The sequence below is a fragment of the Eleutherodactylus coqui genome, chromosome 2, assembly GCF_035609145.1.
Source record: "Eleutherodactylus coqui strain aEleCoq1 chromosome 2, aEleCoq1.hap1, whole genome shotgun sequence".
In the NCBI taxonomy this organism is placed as follows: Eukaryota; Metazoa; Chordata; class Amphibia; order Anura; family Eleutherodactylidae; genus Eleutherodactylus; species Eleutherodactylus coqui.
In genome coordinates, this window is record NC_089838.1 from 106,245,932 (window position 1) to 106,267,159 (window position 21,228).

At 42.1% G+C, this 21,228-nt stretch overlaps 1 protein-coding gene across 2 annotated transcripts in view; it reads left to right on the forward strand.

Annotated features, from left to right (window-relative positions):
• Positions 1-21,228, forward strand: part of ABLIM3 (actin binding LIM protein family member 3) — a 202,560-nt gene that overhangs the window by 176,590 nt on the left and 4,742 nt on the right. Inside the window, exons 12-21 of one of the 2 annotated variants that reach the window (XM_066591296.1) lie at positions 350-448; positions 1,718-1,768; positions 9,168-9,281; positions 9,745-9,809; positions 11,991-12,123; positions 13,422-13,451; positions 14,818-14,876; positions 17,884-17,944; positions 18,380-18,387; positions 19,095-19,175. In XM_066591296.1, coding sequence (XP_066447393.1) covers positions 350-448; positions 1,718-1,768; positions 9,168-9,281; positions 9,745-9,809; positions 11,991-12,123; positions 13,422-13,451; positions 14,818-14,876; positions 17,884-17,944; positions 18,380-18,387; positions 19,095-19,175 — 701 coding nt within the window. Of the gene's footprint in view, positions 1-349; positions 449-1,717; positions 1,769-9,167; positions 9,282-9,744; positions 9,810-11,990; positions 12,124-13,421; positions 13,452-14,817; positions 14,877-17,883; positions 17,945-18,379; positions 19,176-21,228 lie in introns of both variants that reach the window. The other variant, XR_010790293.1, reaches the window with a different exon arrangement.

The window sequence follows — 21,228 nt, forward strand, 5'->3', positions numbered from 1 at the left end:
TAATTTTGAAAGTGTTATATACACAGACCATCTCTCATTTCTTGCTATTGATATCATGTATCGCTATAGCTCTAGAACGTTGGTCATATATAATCCATAAATGATGAACATAATTTCCTATACACATAGTATACGCCTCTGAACTATATGGACTCAACAGAACCATCCCATCTTGACTATGGCGTCCCACTGATTCTCAGCATCTCACTATTTCTGCTTTGTCTTTTTTCTTCTCTTATTTCTCACTGTGTGTCCTCTTTCTTCTTGCCTTTTCACATCTCTCTTGTTGCCCTTTGATGCTTATCCATTCTTTCTGCCTTTCAATCCACATTCACCAAACTTTTTCCAGGCTCAGAGAGTGGTCGTAACTCTCCTTACTATAGCCAGGTAGATGTACGGTGCTCTACACCAACTCTTTACCAAGCTCCTCGCCATTTCCACATACCAGGTAGGAAGCAAAGGGGCAATCTGAAAAATACAAGGATAGTCAAACTATAAATATGATGTAGAACTAAAAACTTCAATGGAACCTGTCATCAGGATTTTTAATCACATTCAATACACCCAAACATTTGTTTGTATAAAATAGAAGAATGAGCCGTATTCATAATTGGCACCTGGAAGCAAACCTTCTTGTTTTGGGTCATGGGGTGGGTCACCAGAGTCCCTCTTCACTGTGTTATTAAATTATGCACACCCCCTCTGATGAACCTCTCACCCCACTTCCCCCCAACCACTGATGTCAGTGCAAATCACAGTGAAATCCTGAACTTGCGCCCGGTGGCCCCCCGTTCCCATCGAAAACTTTTAAGCACATTGGTTTACACACCACTTCCTCCCCCCGGGGACTCACAGGCGCTGTGACAGAGACAGAGGAACACACAACGCAAGCTCGGGATTTCACAGAGACCTGTGCTGATGTCAGCAGCCAGGAAAGGTGGGCATCAAGAAGAGGAGGAGTGCATGATCTAATGACACAATGACTCGGGGCTCTGGTAGACTGCCCCCTCGATTCAGAAGAAAAGTATTTGCATACAAGGTGCCACATTATAAATATAAGTTTATAGCCTCTCAAGCATTCTTCTCTTATATACAAAGGGCTATGGTACCAGTTTAAGAATGAAAATCTTGATGACACGTTCCCTTTAATCTATAAAGTAGAATAAAAATTAATAATTTGTATTACTTGCAGAGCTTTAAGGTAGATCTATCATAGCATAATCTATTATGTAGCTAAAAAATACAAATACCGAAAGTGAATTGGGCTGCGCTACAATACCGTGCACAACCCATGGACAAGAATGGTGCTGTATCTGAGGGAAAATAGCATTTTTTTTTCTTATTTCATACAACCCCTTTAAATAATATGAATAGATATCACATATGTATGGTGGCTTATGGTCTTGCAGTTTCCTTCCAGCACAATGCTACTTCCTTCACAACTTCTTCATCTTACCTTCACAATAGCACTGTCACATCTTCCCTATAACTTTATGATCAGAAAGATAAGCCTCGACGGAACATTGTTTCTTCTTGTCTCATCTTACTCCTGTTTTTCCTCTAACTCATCTTGGCTTCTCCCTGTTGTCATGTCATGCCTCTGTCTCTTGTGATCGGTGTCTCCTAAACTCCCCACCCCGTTCTGTACACTCCCTCTTTCACTTTTCCTCCTGTCTTTTCCCCCTTTTTCCGTCTTCCTTTTCCTTTCTCCTCACAGCTGTCGCTGAAAGTAACATATATCGGAAGCCTCCCATCTATAAGCGTCATGGTACTGTTTAATCCCTATGGCATGCTACACATTGCTGTACCCCATGCATTGCAGTGCTTAGTCGTTGATGCGCTATCAACTCAGATGTCAGTGATACATGTCTGCCAATGTTCCAGCTCCATATTTTGCATGGTTATCATGGGTTTATTATAATGCATGACTTGGAGTTTAGAAGCATGATGTCGTTTTTGCCTAAAACGTAAACCCATGTGATTAACCATGAAATGCCTTATTATTGCATATATATATACCATTAGATTGTAGCATAGTGAATAGTTGTAACTAGAGATGTAAAGTTTTGATACAAGTTCTGCTGTCGTATTGTATGTTTATAGTAGTTCTCAACTGCTTCTATAAACAGTAGTTCAACTGGTTAAAGGAGTGCTAAACCATAAAACCTTTCAATCATACTTTTATTAGAACAGCCCCTTTAAGGCATCTTAGAAAATTAATTTGCATTGTATAAAGGGGTCAAGATTAGAAAAAAAAACTTCAAGAGACCAAACAGCAATGCAACACACCTAACTAAAGATAAGAGTACCTATGTTCATGGGTAAAAAAGCAGACCCATTTCTCTGATCTGGTCCAACGCCTGTAATAATGCCAAACTAGTGGGGGAGGTTAAGGTGACCACAAACCTTCAGTACCTAACCAGCATTTGGCCAACAGCTATTGCTTCTGATCTCCCCATACAGATTCACTTGATTCACAGGAGAAAGCCGTAATATCAAACCATTGCACTATGGACAGCGTTTTGACAGTTCCTAGTGGTCTTAGCCGCTTGTTATAGCTGATCAGCGAGGTCTTGAGCAGCACAATGCCCACTGATCCTATATTGGTGACCTACCTTGAGGATAGGTCACCAACTGTTTTGATCCTGGAAAACCCCTTTCTGCCTCAGGACGTATATATACTTCTTGTGTGGGAATGGGTTTCCACAAAATGATGTATTCTTACATTATATGGATGGCATGGGCTCAGGAGTGTATCCCATGCTATCCACAGTGGAAGGCAGCCATGACTTACAGCAAGCCTCCCACTGAATCAGCAGGGAGTTGCAACAAGATGATCACCGCCATTAACCCATTACATGCCACAATTAATGTTGATCTTGGCATATATGGAGGAGGCACTCCCCTGTGACATCATCAATCCTCTGCCCTGAAATCATGGAGTTATGCAAAATGCGTCTTAATGGGTCTACTCTGGTGTAAAAAAACAAAGCAGCTGATGGTCACCGCTCCTCGCTTGTTCCCTGCCGGAGGCTCTGGTCTCCCTACTGATGTCATCTTTACAGGCTGCAGTCAGCCTGAGCCATCTCCAAACAAGCTCTTGTAGCCAATGACAGCTCTCAGTGATAATCGCTCAGCACTGTCATTGGCTGAAGCAGCAGTTTTACAGGATGTTACAGGCTAATTGCAGCCTATAAACAAACAGCTCAGTGGAGATCCAGAGCCTCTGGTGAGGGATGAGAAAGGAGAGTTGAGTATTAGCTACTCTGTTATTTTAGACCATGGAGGACCCGTTATGGTACACTTTATGTAACTTGGATAACCGCTTTAACAGTGGCCTACAAGTATGGCATGCCCTCTGATGTAAAAGAATAGTGATAATGGACTGCAGTACAAAAATACTGCAGTGTATTATCTGAGCGATCATAAGATTGCAAGATTGCATGCAATGTATCATCACATCTGTAATAGTCCATACAATAAATTGCAAACACTTTATATTCTGCACAGCAAATCCTATAAATAATGATGATCATTTAATAAAAGTGATCAAAAAAGTTATATGCTCCCCAAAATGGTAGAAATAACACTTTTGCACATCACACAAAAAAAACAAGCCTTCACATAGCCCTATATGGAATTTATTTTTTTTAATGTATGGATCTTTGAATGCGGCAAAGCAAAACATATATATTTTACAAAAAAAGGTTGTTTATTGAAAAAAAATGTAAAAATAATAATTTGGTATTGTTTTAATTGTACCGACGTGCAGAAAAAATTTAATATTAGTAAAAATTTAATGTAAACTACATTATAAACACCTTAAAAATAAACACGGGCAGAGTTGATGTGTTCTCTCACGCTGCCCTCCAGACAGCTAATAAAAGTTCTACAATATATTATATTTACCCCAGAATGGTACCAGTAAAAACTACAGCTTGCCACGCAAAGAAGAAGCCCTCATATGGCCATGTCAACGGAAATTTTTTTTTTTTTTCGAAAAGTGGAAATGAAAATCCCCAAAAATCATTGTGTTCTTAGCTCCCAACAGGCCACATCCTTAAAGGGTTAAGAAATGTTGATAACTGGGAACAATAGCTTGTTTTCCACAACACAGTAAAGAGCAAGAAGATAGAATCCGTGTGTAGTGTCCCCTTAACCAGCCGTACCCTTTTTTATTTAGCATTATAGCCATGTCATAATGGCTCAGCCTCTCCTCCCTGTACCAGTTCCTTCTGCATACCTTCAGTAATAAGACTGATGCTATCAGGGAGGATTTATCGTGGCTCACAGCCAATGCACCACAACGTTACAATGGGCTCCTTCTTTAGTAAAAAGAAAATCTATGCCCAAAAATGAAACAGCAAATTCCTGCAAAGCCTGTGAAATATGTCAAATGCCTTCCAGCGTGTCATGGTTTAGGACTGCTTGCCAGCAGAGAGCCTGGCGTCCTAGGTGAAAGAGAGGTTATGTGTCTTTATTGCCTGTGGGTGCTTGTGAGGAAGGTGTTGGCGTGAATAAAACACATAACTGTGACCATTGATAGATCTCTAAAAGCTGTGTTGCTGTCTCTTCTCTCCCACCTCTCCCTTGTCTCTGACGGGCCGGCTGTCATGGTGTAAGTAAGAGCTTTATTCCTTTTCTCTGTTGGAAGCATGGCTCTTGTCCAGCCACTTACTTACAAATATGCTGACCTTTGCAAAATATCAGCACCTCCTCAGTGTGCTCTTTCTGCATGCATGTTATGTCGGCTCATACTTGACATGCCTGCTATTTATAAACATATGTGTCCACTTCTTCTTTGTTTATGTCGTCTGTGTCTCTACAGATACATGCTACATTATGTATCTTTTTGTAGTGCTTGTTAGAGGACATGCAACATTTGTTTGATCTTACTAGCAACGTATGTTAAACACTGCTTGGTGTTGTTTGACATAAGTTGCAAAATGTTGCAAATGAAGAGAAGATATGGAGTTGCATGAAAGCCTCAGTCACACTCACCTTTGTTTGTTGTGCTTGGCAAGGCACAACGCTTGTAAGAGCTTGCGGCAAGGAAGAGTCCTGCTAGCATCCCAGCCATGCCGATGCTACCAATGAGATCTATTATAGCATTAGTAGAAGAGAAATAAACTCTAGCAGGCGCTGACTCATGTAGAGAAATCAGATATGGTAAGTAAAAAATGGCTTTTCTTTAGATAGGACCGATTCAACAAAGGACGATACGTTTCGTGCGCACACTGGGCACTTCGTCAGGTCTGTGTTGGTGAATTAGCCACATTCTGTGGATATTTCACAAATAGTGACCTGATAAAGTGCCTGGTACAGGCGTGAAATGCGTTGTCCATGGTTGGCTCACTCCTGTCTAAAAAAATGTAGTTTTATACTTACTATATTTGATATCTCTACATGATTCAGTGTTTACTTCTCTTCTGCTAGCTCTGGTCAGGAAGGGTATGGTTTTTTCCTAGAGGAGCACCTAGAAGGTGTGAGGACATAGGCCTCATGTCCACAGGCATAATTGAATTGCGGAATGCGCGCATGTCACCTGCACATGCGATCCTCAGTTCAGTCAACCCGTAAACAATCATTGGGCATCTGCAGGTATTTAATTACCTGCGGATGTCATTTTCCCCGATTTGCGTATTGCACGTGCATTAAAAAAAATACCAGTATGCTCCATTTTCTGCGGATTCCCGCATGGATGGCTTCCATTGAAGTCAATAGATGCCTTCCGATCCATGGCACACCCACAGGTGACGCTACGGAAGTGCAGTGGAGCCGCGGGAAAGCAGGAGATTTAGAGAAAAAAATGCAGTGCGCCGGCATGCGCACACGCATCCGCTGTGCAAAAAAAAGAAGATCCATCCTGGACGGAGAAGACCCGCACCACATCCGGACAGGTGAGAAAATGTCCATGCCTGCGGGCATGGGTAGACTGCACACTTGGAATCCGCGCATGCCGTGGACATGAGGCAGGTCATTGCTAAAAGGATTTTTTATTGCTTGCGGGTAGAGATGAGCGAACGTACTCGGTAAGGGCGATTTCGCTATCGAGCACCGCGATTTTCGAGTACTTCACTACTCGGGTGAAAAGTACTCGGGTGCGCTGTGGGTGAGTGGGGAGTTGCAGTGGGGAGTGGGCGGGAGAGGGAGAGAGAGAGAGAGCTCCCCCCTGTTCCCCGCTGCTACCCCCCACTCCACTCTGCAACCCCCCACCCCACAGGGCACCCGAGTACTTTTCACCCGAGTAGTGAAGTACTCGAAAATCGCGGTGCTCGATTGCAAAATCGCCCTTACCGAGTACGTTTGCTCATCTCTACTTGCGGGAGATCGCTGATTGTTTTTTTTCCGCACGGATGTACATGGATGCACTGTGGATAATCCGCGCGGGAAAAATCTGCAACCCCATCTTTCAGCCTTTTCCCCACCTCCCTAATTGACTTTAACATTCAAATCCGTAGTGAATCCGCAAATATATTTAAATGTATTTGCGGATGCACTGTGGATCCTAAAATCCTATAAAGATGAATGGAGCCACATCCGCAGGTGATCTACGATAAAATAGAGCATGCTGCAATTTATTATCCATGCGTGGCATATGCAAATCATTTAAAATCAAATCTGCAGCTGTTCAATGAAGTGCAGATGCCCCATGCTTCTCTATGGGCAGCTTGAACTGCAGATGACCCGCAAAGATTTTGCAAATCAAATCTGCCCGTGGACATTGGGCCTTATAAGGCCATGCATACATTTCTGGGAAATTCGTGCAAAAAGTAAGATGGATCGATGGCTCTACAGCGCCACCTATAGGAGAGCAGTATTCCTATAGGTCAGGCCTCATGTCCACGGCATGCACGGATTTCACATGAGGAATCCCACACAGAATCCGCCTGTGCCCGCGGCCAGCGACCCTGCATGCCTGTCTGTGTTTTCTTTCTTATGTACAGGCCATCCGCAGTGTCAACTTCGGATTGGTTGTGGGTCGGATGGCTTCCATTGACTTTAATGGAAACCATCTGTGTGGGAACCGCAATAAAATGGAGCATGCTGCAATTTTTCATCCACAAGCGGAAACTGCAATTGGTTTCTGCTTATGTGCATGAACAATCGTTTTTTCTATAGCATGTTATGGAGGGTTATTGCTACGGAATCCGGGGGCAGATGCCGCTCTGGATTCCGCAGCAAAATCCGTCCGTGGACATTTGGCCTCAGTGTTAGACCTTTTAATGACTCTTGTAACAATGACTGAGAATTTAAGCCAAAGTCTTCTCTAGAAGGAACAGTTAATATGTACAGACAGCTGTTTGTTTGGTTTTTTTCCCCTCATCAATGTGCAGTAGGTTTCTGGCTTGGCAAGGCAAGCGGACTATGACATGGGTCATGAAAGCTATGGTTTCTCCTTAAGGAGAGCACCTAGAGGGTTGGAGGAGACTTATAAAGCAATGCATGCTCCTCTGGGACATTTATGCAAATCAGAAGATGAGACAATGCTTCTAAAGTGCCATCTGTTAATGCTATAAGTTACAGGATGTTAGTTTCTGTTTATTGAGCCTAATTCCAAAAGAAGGTAATATAAATTATGCAAGTTCAGCACACAGCAGTCACCGTCATGCAAGATTCACATTGATTTGTAACAGAATAGAAATGTCACAGGACAAGAAAATGGTTAGGTGCATATTGTTCAACCTAGTTGGCACAGCAAAGGGTGACTTTACTTCATCATTTACCCTGCTGATGATTCTGTCTAATAGATAGATAGATAGATAGATAGATAGATAGATAGATAGATAGATAGATAGATAGATAGATAGATAGATAGATAGATAGATAGATAGATAGATAGATAGATAGATAGATAGATAGATAGATAGATAGGAGATAGATAGATAGATAGATAGGAGATAGATAGATAGGAGATAGATAGATAGATAGATAGATAGATAGATAGATATGAGATAGATAGATAGATAAATAGATAGATATGAGATAGATAGATAGATAGATAGATATGAGATAGATAGGTAGATAGATAGATATGAGATAGATAGGTAGATAGATAGATATGAGATAGATAGATATGAGATAGGTAGGTAGATAGATAGATATGAGATAGGTAGGTAGATAGATATATAGATAGATGATAGAGAGATAGATAGGAGATAGATAGGAGATAGATAGATAGGAGATAGATAGATAGATAGGAGATAGATAGGAGATAGATAGATATGAGATAGATAGATAGGAGATAGATAGATAGGAGATAGATAGATATGAGATAGATAGATAGGAGATAGATAGATAGGAGATAGATAGATAGGAGATAGATAGATAGATAGGAGATAGATAGATAGATAGGAGATAGATAGATAGGAGATAGATAGATAGATAGATAGATATGAGGTAGATGGGTAGGTAGATGGGTAGGTAGGTAGATAGATAGGTAGATAGATATTAGATAGATAGATAGATAGATAGATAGATAGATAGATAGATAGATAGATAGATAGATAGATATGAGAGATAGATAGATAGGAGATAGATATGAGATAGATAGATAGGAGATAGATATGAGATAGATAGATAGGAGATAGATAGATAGATAGATATGAGATAGATAGATATGAGATAGATAGATAGATATGAGATAGATAGATAGATATGAGATAGATAGATAGATAGATAGATATGAGATAGCTAGATATGAGATAGATAGATAGATAGATAGATAGATAGATAGATAGATAGATATGAGATAGATAGATAGATAGATATGAGATAGCTAGATATGAGATAGATAGATAGGTAGGTAGATGGGTAGGTAGATAGGTAGATAGATATTAGATAGATAGATAGGAGAAAGATAGATAGATATTAGCTAGATAGACTCTTTTTAAACTTCTCATTGGCTAACTGCAGTTGAAAAATAAGCAGGAAAAAGTTGATTCTTTATTGCCATCTATGCCAGCTATGTGACTGTGATGTATATTTGCTATACAGGTGTGTGTTCTTCTTTAGAAAAATAATGGAGTGTTTGATATTCTACCATTACTGTTCTGGAGAGATGGTTATGACTGTTTTATCACATTGATCTGAAGTTCAGTAGTTTAACATAAGTGTAGCCCTTTCTGATTATTCACTGTGTTTTCTATCAGATGATCCCAATGAAGCAACAAAAAGCAAAACCAGTGATGACCTTGTGCAGTCTTCAAAATATCTCCCGTCGTATTCTCCTGATCCTTACTACCAGTCAGAGCCTGAGTATTGGATGTACTCACCAAAGAGTAAGCAACAGTCATCTCCAGCATCTCACTAGAGGTCAGAAAGGGCAGTGATAGTGCTGGCCCTGCGGACAGAACTTTTTGTAGCAATAGCTATTCAATTCATTGGAATCTAATTAAATCATTAGGAAATGTGAGAAAAAATAGGAAACGGCTTAAGAAACCCATGAAAACAATTGTGATTGAAATATCTGCAGACTGACAATTCTAAGTGATGGAGACATTTATTCACTTGTGCGATCTATGTGTCAGTAGTGTGATAACTAGTAGGAGACTAGACAAGCAAGAAGATTCCTTTGTATCGTTCCACTATGTCACAATGGACTTTTTATAAATGTGTGATAGGAGCAGCTTGGAGCGGTTCTCCCCTACATACTGTGTCACAATATTCTCCATTGTGTTACAACTTACAAAAACAAGGCAACAACACATAAGTGTATTTGATGCTCTCTCATTTGTTTTGCAGTGCCTCGAGCACGGAGGTTCTCTTCTGGAGGAGAGGAGGATGGTTTTGATCGAAGCATGCACAAGGTATTTTTAATGTTAAAGGGTAACTGAACGTTTTTTTCAGGGGGGGCTTTGAGTTCTACATCTCATTTTAAAACACTTTGTAATATACTTAATCAGACAATTTTTTAAAGCTTTTTTTTAACTGTCTCTTAACTTCCATCAACGGAGCATCTGACAGCTACTGCAGATTAGGCACCAGAGGATGGAGCATGGCTGTGCATTGTCTTGGAGGGAGGTGCATTATCTGTGTATGGAGAATCTGTATTATCAGCTGCTCCACTGCCTTACAAAATCTGTCTCTAGAATGTGGTAAGCAGTTGACAGCACCCCCATACACAAATAGCAGCTCGCTCCCAGACTCAGACACCGCAGACCCCTACTCCACTGCCTTATCTGCAGTAGCTGTCAGATGGTCTGCTGAGAGACTTTCAGAAGCAGTTTTTAAAAAACAAGTAAAAGTATTCCACAAAGTATATTAAAATCAAATCTACAACTCAAATGAACGCCCCTCCCCCTCCTCCACCCCTAAAAAAGTGTAGTTACTCTTTAAAGATAATTGTAGGACTGTTTTTAATGGTCTGGTCATACTGTGTTTCCCCCAAAATAAGACCCTGTCTTATATTATTTTTTGCCACCCAAAAGATGCACTAGGTCTTATTTTTGGGGAATGTCTTATTTTACTTACCTAGCAGGTCCAGGTCCGTCCCGCCACTCCCCAGAGGTCTGCGCTGTTCCTGCAGTCCTAGCCGCTCGTACAACATCACTTCCTGGTTACGGGATTCATAAATCCCACCTCCAGGAAGAGATGAATATTGATTGGTTCTACAACTGCCAAACAGCCGCTGAGCAGCGGTCATTGTGGAAGTGGAGCTGCGGTAGTTGTGGAGGTGGGATTAATGAGTTGGCTGAGCCGGGCTCACACTAATTCATAAATCCTGCCTCCACAATATCATGGTTGTTGATTGCTTCTTTGACTGTTGCTCAGCCAATCAATGCAGCGCTGGATGAACCAATGCATTGGCTGTGATTGGTTCATCGAGCGCTGCATTGATTCGGTTAGGAGTAGTTGGAGAACCAATCAAAGCCATCGCTTCCTGGAAGCGGGATTTATGAATCCCGTAACCATAAAGTGATGGTGTATAGGCTCCGAGGATTGCGGAAACTTTTCGGCTCTGGAGAGCAGCGAGAGGGATTTGGACAGACCCTGCTAGGTAATATATTCCTTTTTTTAAAAGCCTTAATTTCGGGGTAGGACTTATATTTCAAGCCTTCTCGAAAATCCTAAAAAATCAGGGTAGGCCTTATTTTTGAGGAAAACACGGTAGCTTTATTTTCTCCATCAATTCCTGTGCTGCCATTTGTGTGTTAATCACTGGCTGCACCATGCTACCACTCACATTGTACTTCATTTTTCAGCGGCCTTACAGTCTTCTTCCTTTTGAGGGTGAGCTATTTATATTAGTTAGTGGTGACAACCACCCATGTTCTTATTCTTATTATCATAGGCCGCCTCTTCTTAGTTGAGTATCATTAAAGGAGTCTTCCAATCATATAATTTTATGACCTATTGACAGAATAGGTCATTAAACATTGACTTGTGGTTTGCCTACTGCTGGGACCTCCACCAGTACCCATAACTGGCCAGTTTAAGCTACGTTGACTGGGAAGAGCAAGTACATGCACAATCTCTCTCCATTGAAATAAATGACCTTACAGAAATCATATTTTTCATTTAAAGAGGTGGTCCTCAGACTAGGCCATCAGTAATAGATTGGCAGGGTCTGTCTCCCAGCTGTTCTCTGGGCTGGTCGGCTTGTGCACAAAGCTGATTTCTGCAGGAAGCAAACAGCTCCATTACCACTGCCGTGGCCAGACATGAGATTACAGGCCATCATTCACTATAGTGGAAACTTTTAGCTGTAATACCAAGCTTGGCCACTGGTGCGCGAATAGAGCTATGTACTTCTTGCAGAAATCAGCTCGGCATATAAGCACATCAGCCTGGGAATTCCGGGGGACCAACCTCTGTCAATTTACTATTGATGGCCTATTCTGAGGAGAGGCCATCATTAGTTTAAAGTTGGACAACCCCTTTAAGGGAAATAACATTACTGAGCTTTATGGCAAATCACATTCAATTCCTGTTTGTCCTGTGTTATCAGCATGTAGAGATAACCAAACCAAATATATCTTATTTCCTAGCTCCAGGGAGGAATCGGGAGAATGATCCTAAAGGAGGAAATGAAAGCTCGGTCATATGCTGATCCCTGGACCCCTCCTCGAAGTTCCACAGGCAGTAAAGAAGCTCTGCACAATGTTGGCTATGATAATGGATGTAAGCAGAAACTTAATAAAGGATTCTGTCCTAAAGCTGACTAGTAGTAGTATGTATGCATGCACTGCAATAGTATATTTTAATATAGATATTTCACTGTAGCACTATATACAAGAAGAATGTATTTATACATAAATATGGAAAGGCATATTACATAGCCAAAAGTTGTGAACACCCTTCTAATTAGTGCACCGCAGTAAGTACATAACATCAAATGTACAGGGATGCAGTCTTCATAGAAGTAGAATGAAGAACTGAAGAACTCGTAACTTTCAATATGGCATTTTCATCAAAGTTCGGTCCTATTGGTGCCACCAATAATTGACATGTGGAGGTGTCTAGGCCTCTAGAAACAATGTCCACGCGAGAGATATTCCTTGTGAGCCTCGGGGATTCTGTTTCCATGTCTGAGCTGCCGCACACAGTGCAAAGCGGTGACTAAAATCATGTACAGCAGTCCATTGATATACTCCAGAGATCTATGATCATGTTCTCTGGCACTTTGATGGATGCGATTTTGGTGTATGTGATGCCAGGAGAACAAATTGTGTCCAAATGTGTAGAGCCAAGTGTAAAGTTTGGTGTAGGAAAAATAGTTAACCTGTGATCAATAAATCTAAAAGGGTTGTTGATTCGGGGATTATTCCAATTGCCAGATTGGAGTCGAAAAGGAATTGTTTCCCTTAAATGGGGAAAATTGGCCTCTACTTCATTTGGGTTTTTTGCCTTCCTCTGGATCAACATTGGGGGTTAATAGGCTGATGTATGGACATATGTCTTTTTTTGGCCTCACATGCTATCATACTATGATTGTGACACAAATAGATATCAGAAAAAAAGGTCCTGCGCTCAAGAAGTGAGAATGGAACATATGGAGAGAATCAGTGCAATGCCAAAGAATATGTCATTGATGGACACTTACTTGGAAGGAGGGGGGTGTGATGGACCCCCTCCTCTAAATGTTATCAGAAGATGTAAATCCACATGGATGTAGAATGAAGTGAAACTTTATTAGGGCGGCGACGCGTTTTGGTGCTATAACACACCTTTCTCAAGCCGATACTATGATTGTTTTTCATTGAGTAGGCAAGGAAGGGGAAAGAATGTGGAAGCAATAGAAGGAGATCATGGATAAAATAAGCATTGATAAGGAATACATATACAAGTGAAAGCCAAGGGGCAGAACAGTGAGTGCTAAAGATTGGGCTACGTCTTATGTATCATTGTCATATGCTGTCTACAAACATCAACAGGAAGTGTGCAATTCTAAAATAAAGCTCTCTGATTTTGTCTTTCAGCTCCCAACAAGTGTTACCTTGCAGACAACGGTACGTACATATATTACAAGCCCTTATACCCATGTGAAAAAAACGCACCTCTAGAATTAATACATACAGGTATTATGTAGAAACTAACTCATAACTAACTAGTCACTGGTGTAGTAATTCTTTAAAAAGTTCTCACTATTTTTTAGAATTCTTTAATATTATTTTTTATTTTTACAAAGTTAATATATCTTCAAAGTTTTCAAATCATCTGGACAGAATTGTACATAAAATACCCAGTCCTGCCTATCGATTTCCCATAGTATAGCAAATATCCATACGTGAGCAGGAGGCCTAAGTTACTTCTCTGACTCCCCGTGTGCTGAAGGTCACTACTACTGCACACTACTTATATACTGGAAAGTAAGAAACATGAAAATATCCAGATGTCACTGAAACAGAATTGTAATACGGCTGGATTCACACGGACGAGCGTGATATCGGTTCAAGAAACTCAGACAATAAAATCACAAGGGTTTCCAATAGTTAAAATAGAAAAACGCATCTCACTCGCCTGAAAATCGCATTTACATGTGAGTGCAACGTGTTGGGTTTTTTAAGCTCTAAAGGAATTTATCAGCGATTTTTGCAACAGAATCACCCAAAAATAGGATATGCGTCAATTTTTATATCTCATACTATTGGTGAGATTAAAAAATTACTTGCGCAAATGAACTCATTGCAATTAATGTATCTTTTTCTTTCAATAATTTTTATTGGGTTTTATAATAAACAGAGAATAACAGAAAGTTGCGTTAGAATCCAATTTCTGTACCATGACATAAATATCTTAAACATGCAATGCGTTGATGGACAGGAATGAGACTGATGTACCTTCTTACAAAGGAAAAGAAAATAGTTGCCAGGTTAATGCCGTGCGTCACCTGTATACTAGATATCAACTGTGAACCGGAAACTTTAATGTGTCTTTTTAACGGGCGAGTTTGTTAGAGATGAGCGAGTATACTCGCTAAGGCACATTACTCGAGCGAGTAGTGCCTTAGCCGAGTACCTCCCCGCTCGTCTCTAAAGATTCAGGGGCCGGCGAGGGGTGGGGAGCGGGGAGGAACGGAGGGGAGATCTCTCTCTCCCTCTCTCCCCACCGCAACTCACCTGTCACCCGCGCCGGCCCCCAAATCTTTAGAGACGAGCGGGGAGATACTCGGCTAAGGCACTACTCGCTCGAGTAATGTGCCTTAGCGAGTATACTCGCTCATCTCTAGAGTTCATCTATATTGCAATCGGACGGAACACGTGCTTGAAAATCTCCTGTGTGACCCCAGCCCAAGGCATATTGTGTCCTGCATTTGCGAAGATACTTAATTTTTTCTGCTAAACTACAACTGATATAAATGTTCTGTTTTATCAGATCCCCTGATCTCGAAATCTGCCTCGCTCCCTGCATACCGCAGGAATGGACTTCACAGGGTAAAGTACATACTATTTGTTGGGAGGAGTAAATCCTACAAAGTTACCGTTAGACCAAAACTCACTGGGGGAAACTCATCAATAGTCTTATCAGATGCATGAATTTCCTAGTTAGTAAAATAAATGAAACTTTGCATCAAGTTTATTAAGATGGTATCTCAGTCTGGCTCTTCCCCTCAGCCTTGGCCCTTCCCTACACAGAGTAGATCCATGTAGTGAAAGGGTAGTAAGAGGGTTGCTTTGCATGTTTTTTCCTGGGTGTACCACTTTAATGGGGTAGGCCTTATAGTATTATTGCAGCGCTGCTTGGGAGGAGGGTCCGGGATGCAGCTAACTCCGCCCACGCTATGTCTGACTGGTTTCCCGGGAGGAGAGCTGTTGTAGAGAGAGAGAGAAACTGGCAGGAGGAACTGCTCCTGTGAAGGACTGAATGAAAACCATGCTGTAGATAGGAGACATGCCCAGCCACCATCTCGGCCACCCCCACAGGGCCAAGCCTAAACAGAACCACTGATGCCACGTGCCCTACTGCTCTTGTCTAGCCAAGTCACTGAGCTTGGAAAACGGACTTAAGGCCCATTTAGATGGTCCAACACTCGGCCCCCCACATACTAGCTTCTGTGGTGTGGCACGTGAACTAGTATCACTGGCTCGCTCACAGAGTTGCCAGCAGGGGGGCAGGGAGGCTGCAAGAGGTTTCTCTCCTCTCGCTCCCCCGCCCCTCTCCATTCACTTAATATAGCGTCCGTTCAGTACTGATTGGCTGCTATTTACACTGAACGCTCATCGTTCAGCTGATCATCCATAGTTTATGCAGCATAAACGATGGACAATGAGCAGATTGCTGATGGTTCAGTGTAAATAGCAGCCAATCAGTACTGAACGGACGCTATATTAAGTGAATGGAGAGGGGCGGGGGAGCGAGAGGAGAGAAGTCTCCTCCCTTCGCCCCGCTGTGAACCAGTGATACTAGCTCCCGTGCAGGTGCACAGGAGCTAGTATGTGCGGGGACAAGTGTTGGGCATCGTTTTCCTGACATTCATCCCATCTAAATGGGCCCTTAGTCTCCATTCTCTGTTCTTCCCCTAGCGGCAGCTCTCTAGCCTTGCTCTGCCCAAACCAACCTGTAAATAATTAGTGAGGCAGCTAAAAATCAGTGTGGCCCACTCCTGATGGCTCATTGCTTAGCATAAAGATGGATAGATAAATAAACTTCATTTAACTTCTTGTTGTCAGCCAACTACAGTTATATATACACACCATGACCTTAAACAACATGCACAATATTGTGTAGCTCCCCCTCTTGCCACCAAAACAGTTTTAACCTGACCATGCAAGGACTTCAGAAGACTTCTGCTGGTGCTCTAATTAGATATTAGATGGTGCACAAATTAGATATTAGGAAAAACTTTCTGACAGTGAGGGGATCAATGAGTGAAACAGGTTACCACAGGAGGTGGTGAGTTTTCCTTCAGTAGAAGTCTTCAAACAGAGGCTGGATGGACATCTGTCTGGGATGATTTAGTGAATCCTGTACTGAGCAGGGGGTTGGACCCGATGACCCTGGAGGTCCCTTCCAACTCTACCAGTCTATGAGTCTATGTTTTGTGATATCTGGCACCGAGATCTTGGCAGCAGATCCTTTAAGTTCTATAACTTACAAGATGAGGCCTCCATGGATTGTACTTGTTTTTCAAGCACATTCCATAGATGCTCAATCAAATTTGGAAAATTTAGAGGCCAAACCAACACCCTAGTCTTTGTTATGCTCCTCAAACCATTCCTGAACAGTGTATGCTTGGCAGAGCGCATTATGCTGCTGAAAGAGGCCACAGCCATTAGAAAATAGTTGCCATGAAAGGATGGTCTTGGTCTCACAACAGCCATATGAATGCAGGACCCACGGTTACCCAGCAGAACATTGCCCAGAGCATCATACTGCTTCCGCTGGCTTGTCTTCTACCCACAGTGCATCCTAGCAACGCCTGTTCCTCGGATAAGTGACACACACATATCACATTTTCTTTGACGGCTGTGTGCATCAGACCAGGTCACCTTCTTCCATAACTCCATTGTCCAGTTCTGATGCTCATGTATGATGTGGACAGGGGTCAGTATGGGCACACTAACCAGACTGCTCATTGCGATGCACCGTGTGTTCTGACACCTTTCTATCATAGCCAGCAGTCATTTTATCAGCAATTTGTGCTTACAGTAGCTCTTCTGCGGTTACAGACCTGACGGGCTAGTATATGCTTCCCATGTTCATGACTGATTCTTGAACACCCATAACCTATTGACAGAAGACCTGCCATTTTGGGGTCGCTTTGACCCTAAGAATGTGGTGCTTGTCAAAGTTACAAAGACCCTTTAAGTCTTCCCATTTCAAATTCTGCTTACAACTTTAAGAACTGACTATTCACTTGCTACTTAATATATTCCACCCATTGACAGGGTCATTGCAACAAGATAATCAGTGTTATTCACTTCAGTGCTTTCAATGCTATGGCCCATTAGTGTATATATCATAGATGGTAGTGGCAAAGTGGGCCAAGGTGATCTTTTGTATTAGGGCCCAAGAGTATTTAGCTATGCGCAGAGGCGTAACTTGAAGCTTCTGGGCCCCAGTGCAAAACCAGTAACAGGGCCCCCAACTATAATGCTTTATTCATAGTACTGGGCTCCCTATATGGAGAAGAGAGGCCTTATGGGCCCCCTAAGGCTCCTGGGCCCGGGTGCAACCGCATCCCCTGCACCCTCTATAGTTACGCCCCTGGCTATGCGTCTTCACACGCAACATGAAGAACTTGGCACAACTTGCTTGGCATGTTAGAGATGTTTTTTCTTCTTTACACCTCCCGATGGCTGATATACCTTTGCACCATTATTTCAGGCTTAGAAATAGGGGCCTTTCATACATTTGGTGCAGCATGCATATTTGTTAGTCCACTTCCAGGCATATTTTTGCAATTTAATGAAGTTTGTATTTAATATGCATTTTTCACAGCCACCCAGCACTGATCTTTTCCATTATGATAGTGCCAACGCTGTCAACTGGGGCATGAGAGGTAATTATCATTTTATTATATATGCTGCATGCTTGAAGGCCTTTCTCATATACATGAAGCAGAATAGACATGACTGAAGCAATAGGAAGGGGGTCAGATTAGGACATATGGAGTGAATGCAGACTTATAATACTGTAATAGGAGGTAGATAAAGGCTACAAAAAGCTACAAAAGCTGTGTGCTATAATGTAGATAGCAGCACAAACAAGAGCGAAAGGTTCACATTAGAAATTATTACTCTTCTGTTCAAGAAAATGAATGGAAGCATCGTTAGAAGGGCAATCTGAGCCTTCTCCAGAGCATCCCAGTACATGTGTAATTAAGGAAGTACTCCAGCCATCCCAGTGTTATGTACCAGCTCCCCATTTAACGTTAATATTTCCTGTCTGCTTGTATGCTCAGCCTTTTACCCCGTGTAACTCTGCTTTATTACAGAGTACAAGGTGAGAAGACCTGCCATTTCTTGGTGGATAGAACTGTTACTATGGCAATGAGCCATTACTTGTCACCAGACGAATCCGCAGTCCGGTTTTTACATGTCCATTCAACCGCAGTTCCAAGGACCTTCTTCATATCCTGAGTGGAAATCAATACCATCTTAGCCACCCGCTTTGTGGTTGACCGGTCTATTGAGCCTTGAGTGGGAGATTAACCCTATATTTCCACACTTTAGAAGCTTTTGTTCTCTTCTCTATGGAGTATGCTTCTATGTGAATCCATAGTATATGGCGTATTTGCTCATGCGATTAGATGCATCATCATTTGTACTATAGGCTTATAGAAAATTGACGGTTTTTACCTGCATTTTATATGATAGGCGAGCCGGTCCTGAAGTCAAAGTTATCAACACAAGTCTAGACTTAACAAAGGACTTTGCAATTAATCCCTTAAGCCTTTCTTGGCATCCTGTTCCCCTTCTTCACATTTTACTCTTATAGTTGTCAGCACTCCAAATGCTCAGGATTGTTTTTAGTTTACCCCTGGTAATACCTTCACATTGTATTTCATATTAAGCATGTAAAATGCCATTCCAGAGTACTGAAGTGCGCTATAAAGTTATACTGCTGAGTGAGATTATGTCTGGCTAATCTGGACTAACGGCGAGAAATAGAATCTACGACTGTAATAAACTGATCTCTTCTCTCTACAGATTTATCCATATGAATTACTCATGGTGACCACTAGAGGGAGGAGTAGACTACCCAAAGATGCTGACAGAACTCGACTGGAGGTGAGGGATTTGAGGATCATAACCAATGTCTACAACTAATGTGATCTTATCATTCCCTGTAGGACGTTATATCTAACTATTTTGTAGCCATTTGTATTTCTTGCAACATTCTGAAGTTACTAAAAAGATGGCTTTGTCATCGTACTTTGCAAATCCTACTCTAGGGAAGACTTTGGGGGAAATTTACCAAGACTGGCATTTCATATACCTGTCTTAATCCAAAGTGCCCTGGAGTAAAATATGCCAAATTTATTAAGAGGCGGTCCATAGGCCAGAAATGCAAAACCATATTTTTCTTGTACAAATGGATCCATCAGTATACATTGCGCCCCTCCCATCTAAGCCCCGTTTACTTTTTGAAAAATGGCAAGAGTAGCCAAAATCATTGTTAATTGTACAAACGTGCACCAAATTTACAACTTTTACACCAAAAAATTGCAGAAGGGGTTGATAAATCTCACCTTTTGCCCACAGCTTCCCCACTAAGTTTGATGCCCAATGTACTTTATTCCTACACTAAGGCACCACCTAAAATTGTGCTATACGCTTAAAGCCTACATGCAACATATTGCCACACTTTACACTCCATGTCGCCACATTAATATCATGTTTCCAGATCCAGTCTCCAGAAAATAGAGCGAGTGAAAACGCCTGATTATGAAACCAATGATTTTCAATGATTTCATTCTCATTTGCGATGTTTTCACTCTTGTGATGCGGCGTATAAAAAAATAATCGCAGCATCTCCTTTCTTTTTGCGATATTACCCATTGTTTTAAATGGGACCGGCGGCAGCAGCTCCAGCCCCACTGAAAATAATGAGAGACTATCGTGATCCCCTGCCGTGGCTGTGACAGCTACAGCAGGGGGTTCCTTTAGCCCCATAGGGATGCGAGGCTGTCGCATCCAGGGGTTTTCACATGTTTTCAATGGGGCCAGTGGCAGGAGTGCCAGACCCATTGAAAACAATGGGAGGACATCGTGATCTTTGACAGCTGCGGTGGGAATGAAGGGAACCCCTGCAGGGGTGAGAGGCTGTCTTCATGTGAAAACGCCTCGCATTCAGGGGTTTTCAGAAGGATTGCGAGGGCGATATCGGGCTGTGAATTTCACACATTGTGGAATTGCTGGGGAATTTTAGCTATGGATTTCAGGCCAAAATTCCCCAGCAATGTACAGTACAATGTAACAAACCCCGTTCAGCTAATGTAAGTCTGTGTATCTGCAGTCATGGGTGTATTTTTCATGGCCTTGTTTTAGAAATGCATGTTGCACTACTTTTGGCTTTATTACGTGAAAATTACGCTCACTATAGACTATGAAAAAGGTTTCAGGCCCGGAGGGTCGGGTACTGTGCATGAATACACTACTCACTGCTTTGATTGGTCGGGTCTTCTCACGTGGGCAGCATTGGCCAGTCAGAGCCACCGCACGTAGCATCTTGGACTATCCGCTCGTGAAGGGAAAAGCATCGCAGCATGCTCTATTTTCAGGCGGATTACGTGTGGATGGCTTCCATTGAAGTCAATGGAAGCAATCCGAAAATGCGGCCTTTCCGCAATCATCATTGCGGAAAGGTTGCAGGATCCATGCCATCGCTTAGCAAATGCGCAGCACAATCTGCAAATCCGCAGTACAGATAAAGAAGACTGTGGACAGGTATGCAGAGGTCAGATCTGCAGGCACAGGGTCGGATTCTGCTGCGGGATCCCACATGCAGAATCCGACCTGTCTTGTGTGCAGGCGGCCTAAGCCTGTATTCAGACATTGTGGTGCGGTGAAAAACTATGTCAAAACTATACCTAAAAAAATGCACAGTTTTAATGCAATCTTCTGAGGTTTTTGATGTGGTTGCGATAAGAAATGCAACTACAGTGACAACCTTACCAAATCTTGGGAAAATGTGCGCTTTTCATGCAATTTTTAACCACACCATCTGAATACATTTTATCCGCCATTGGGGTTTTTCCAACAATACATTTTATTTGGACACGCTGTAAACACCCAAGGGAGTTTTGGGAGCCACTGCTCACTCCTGGGACCCCCACTAGTC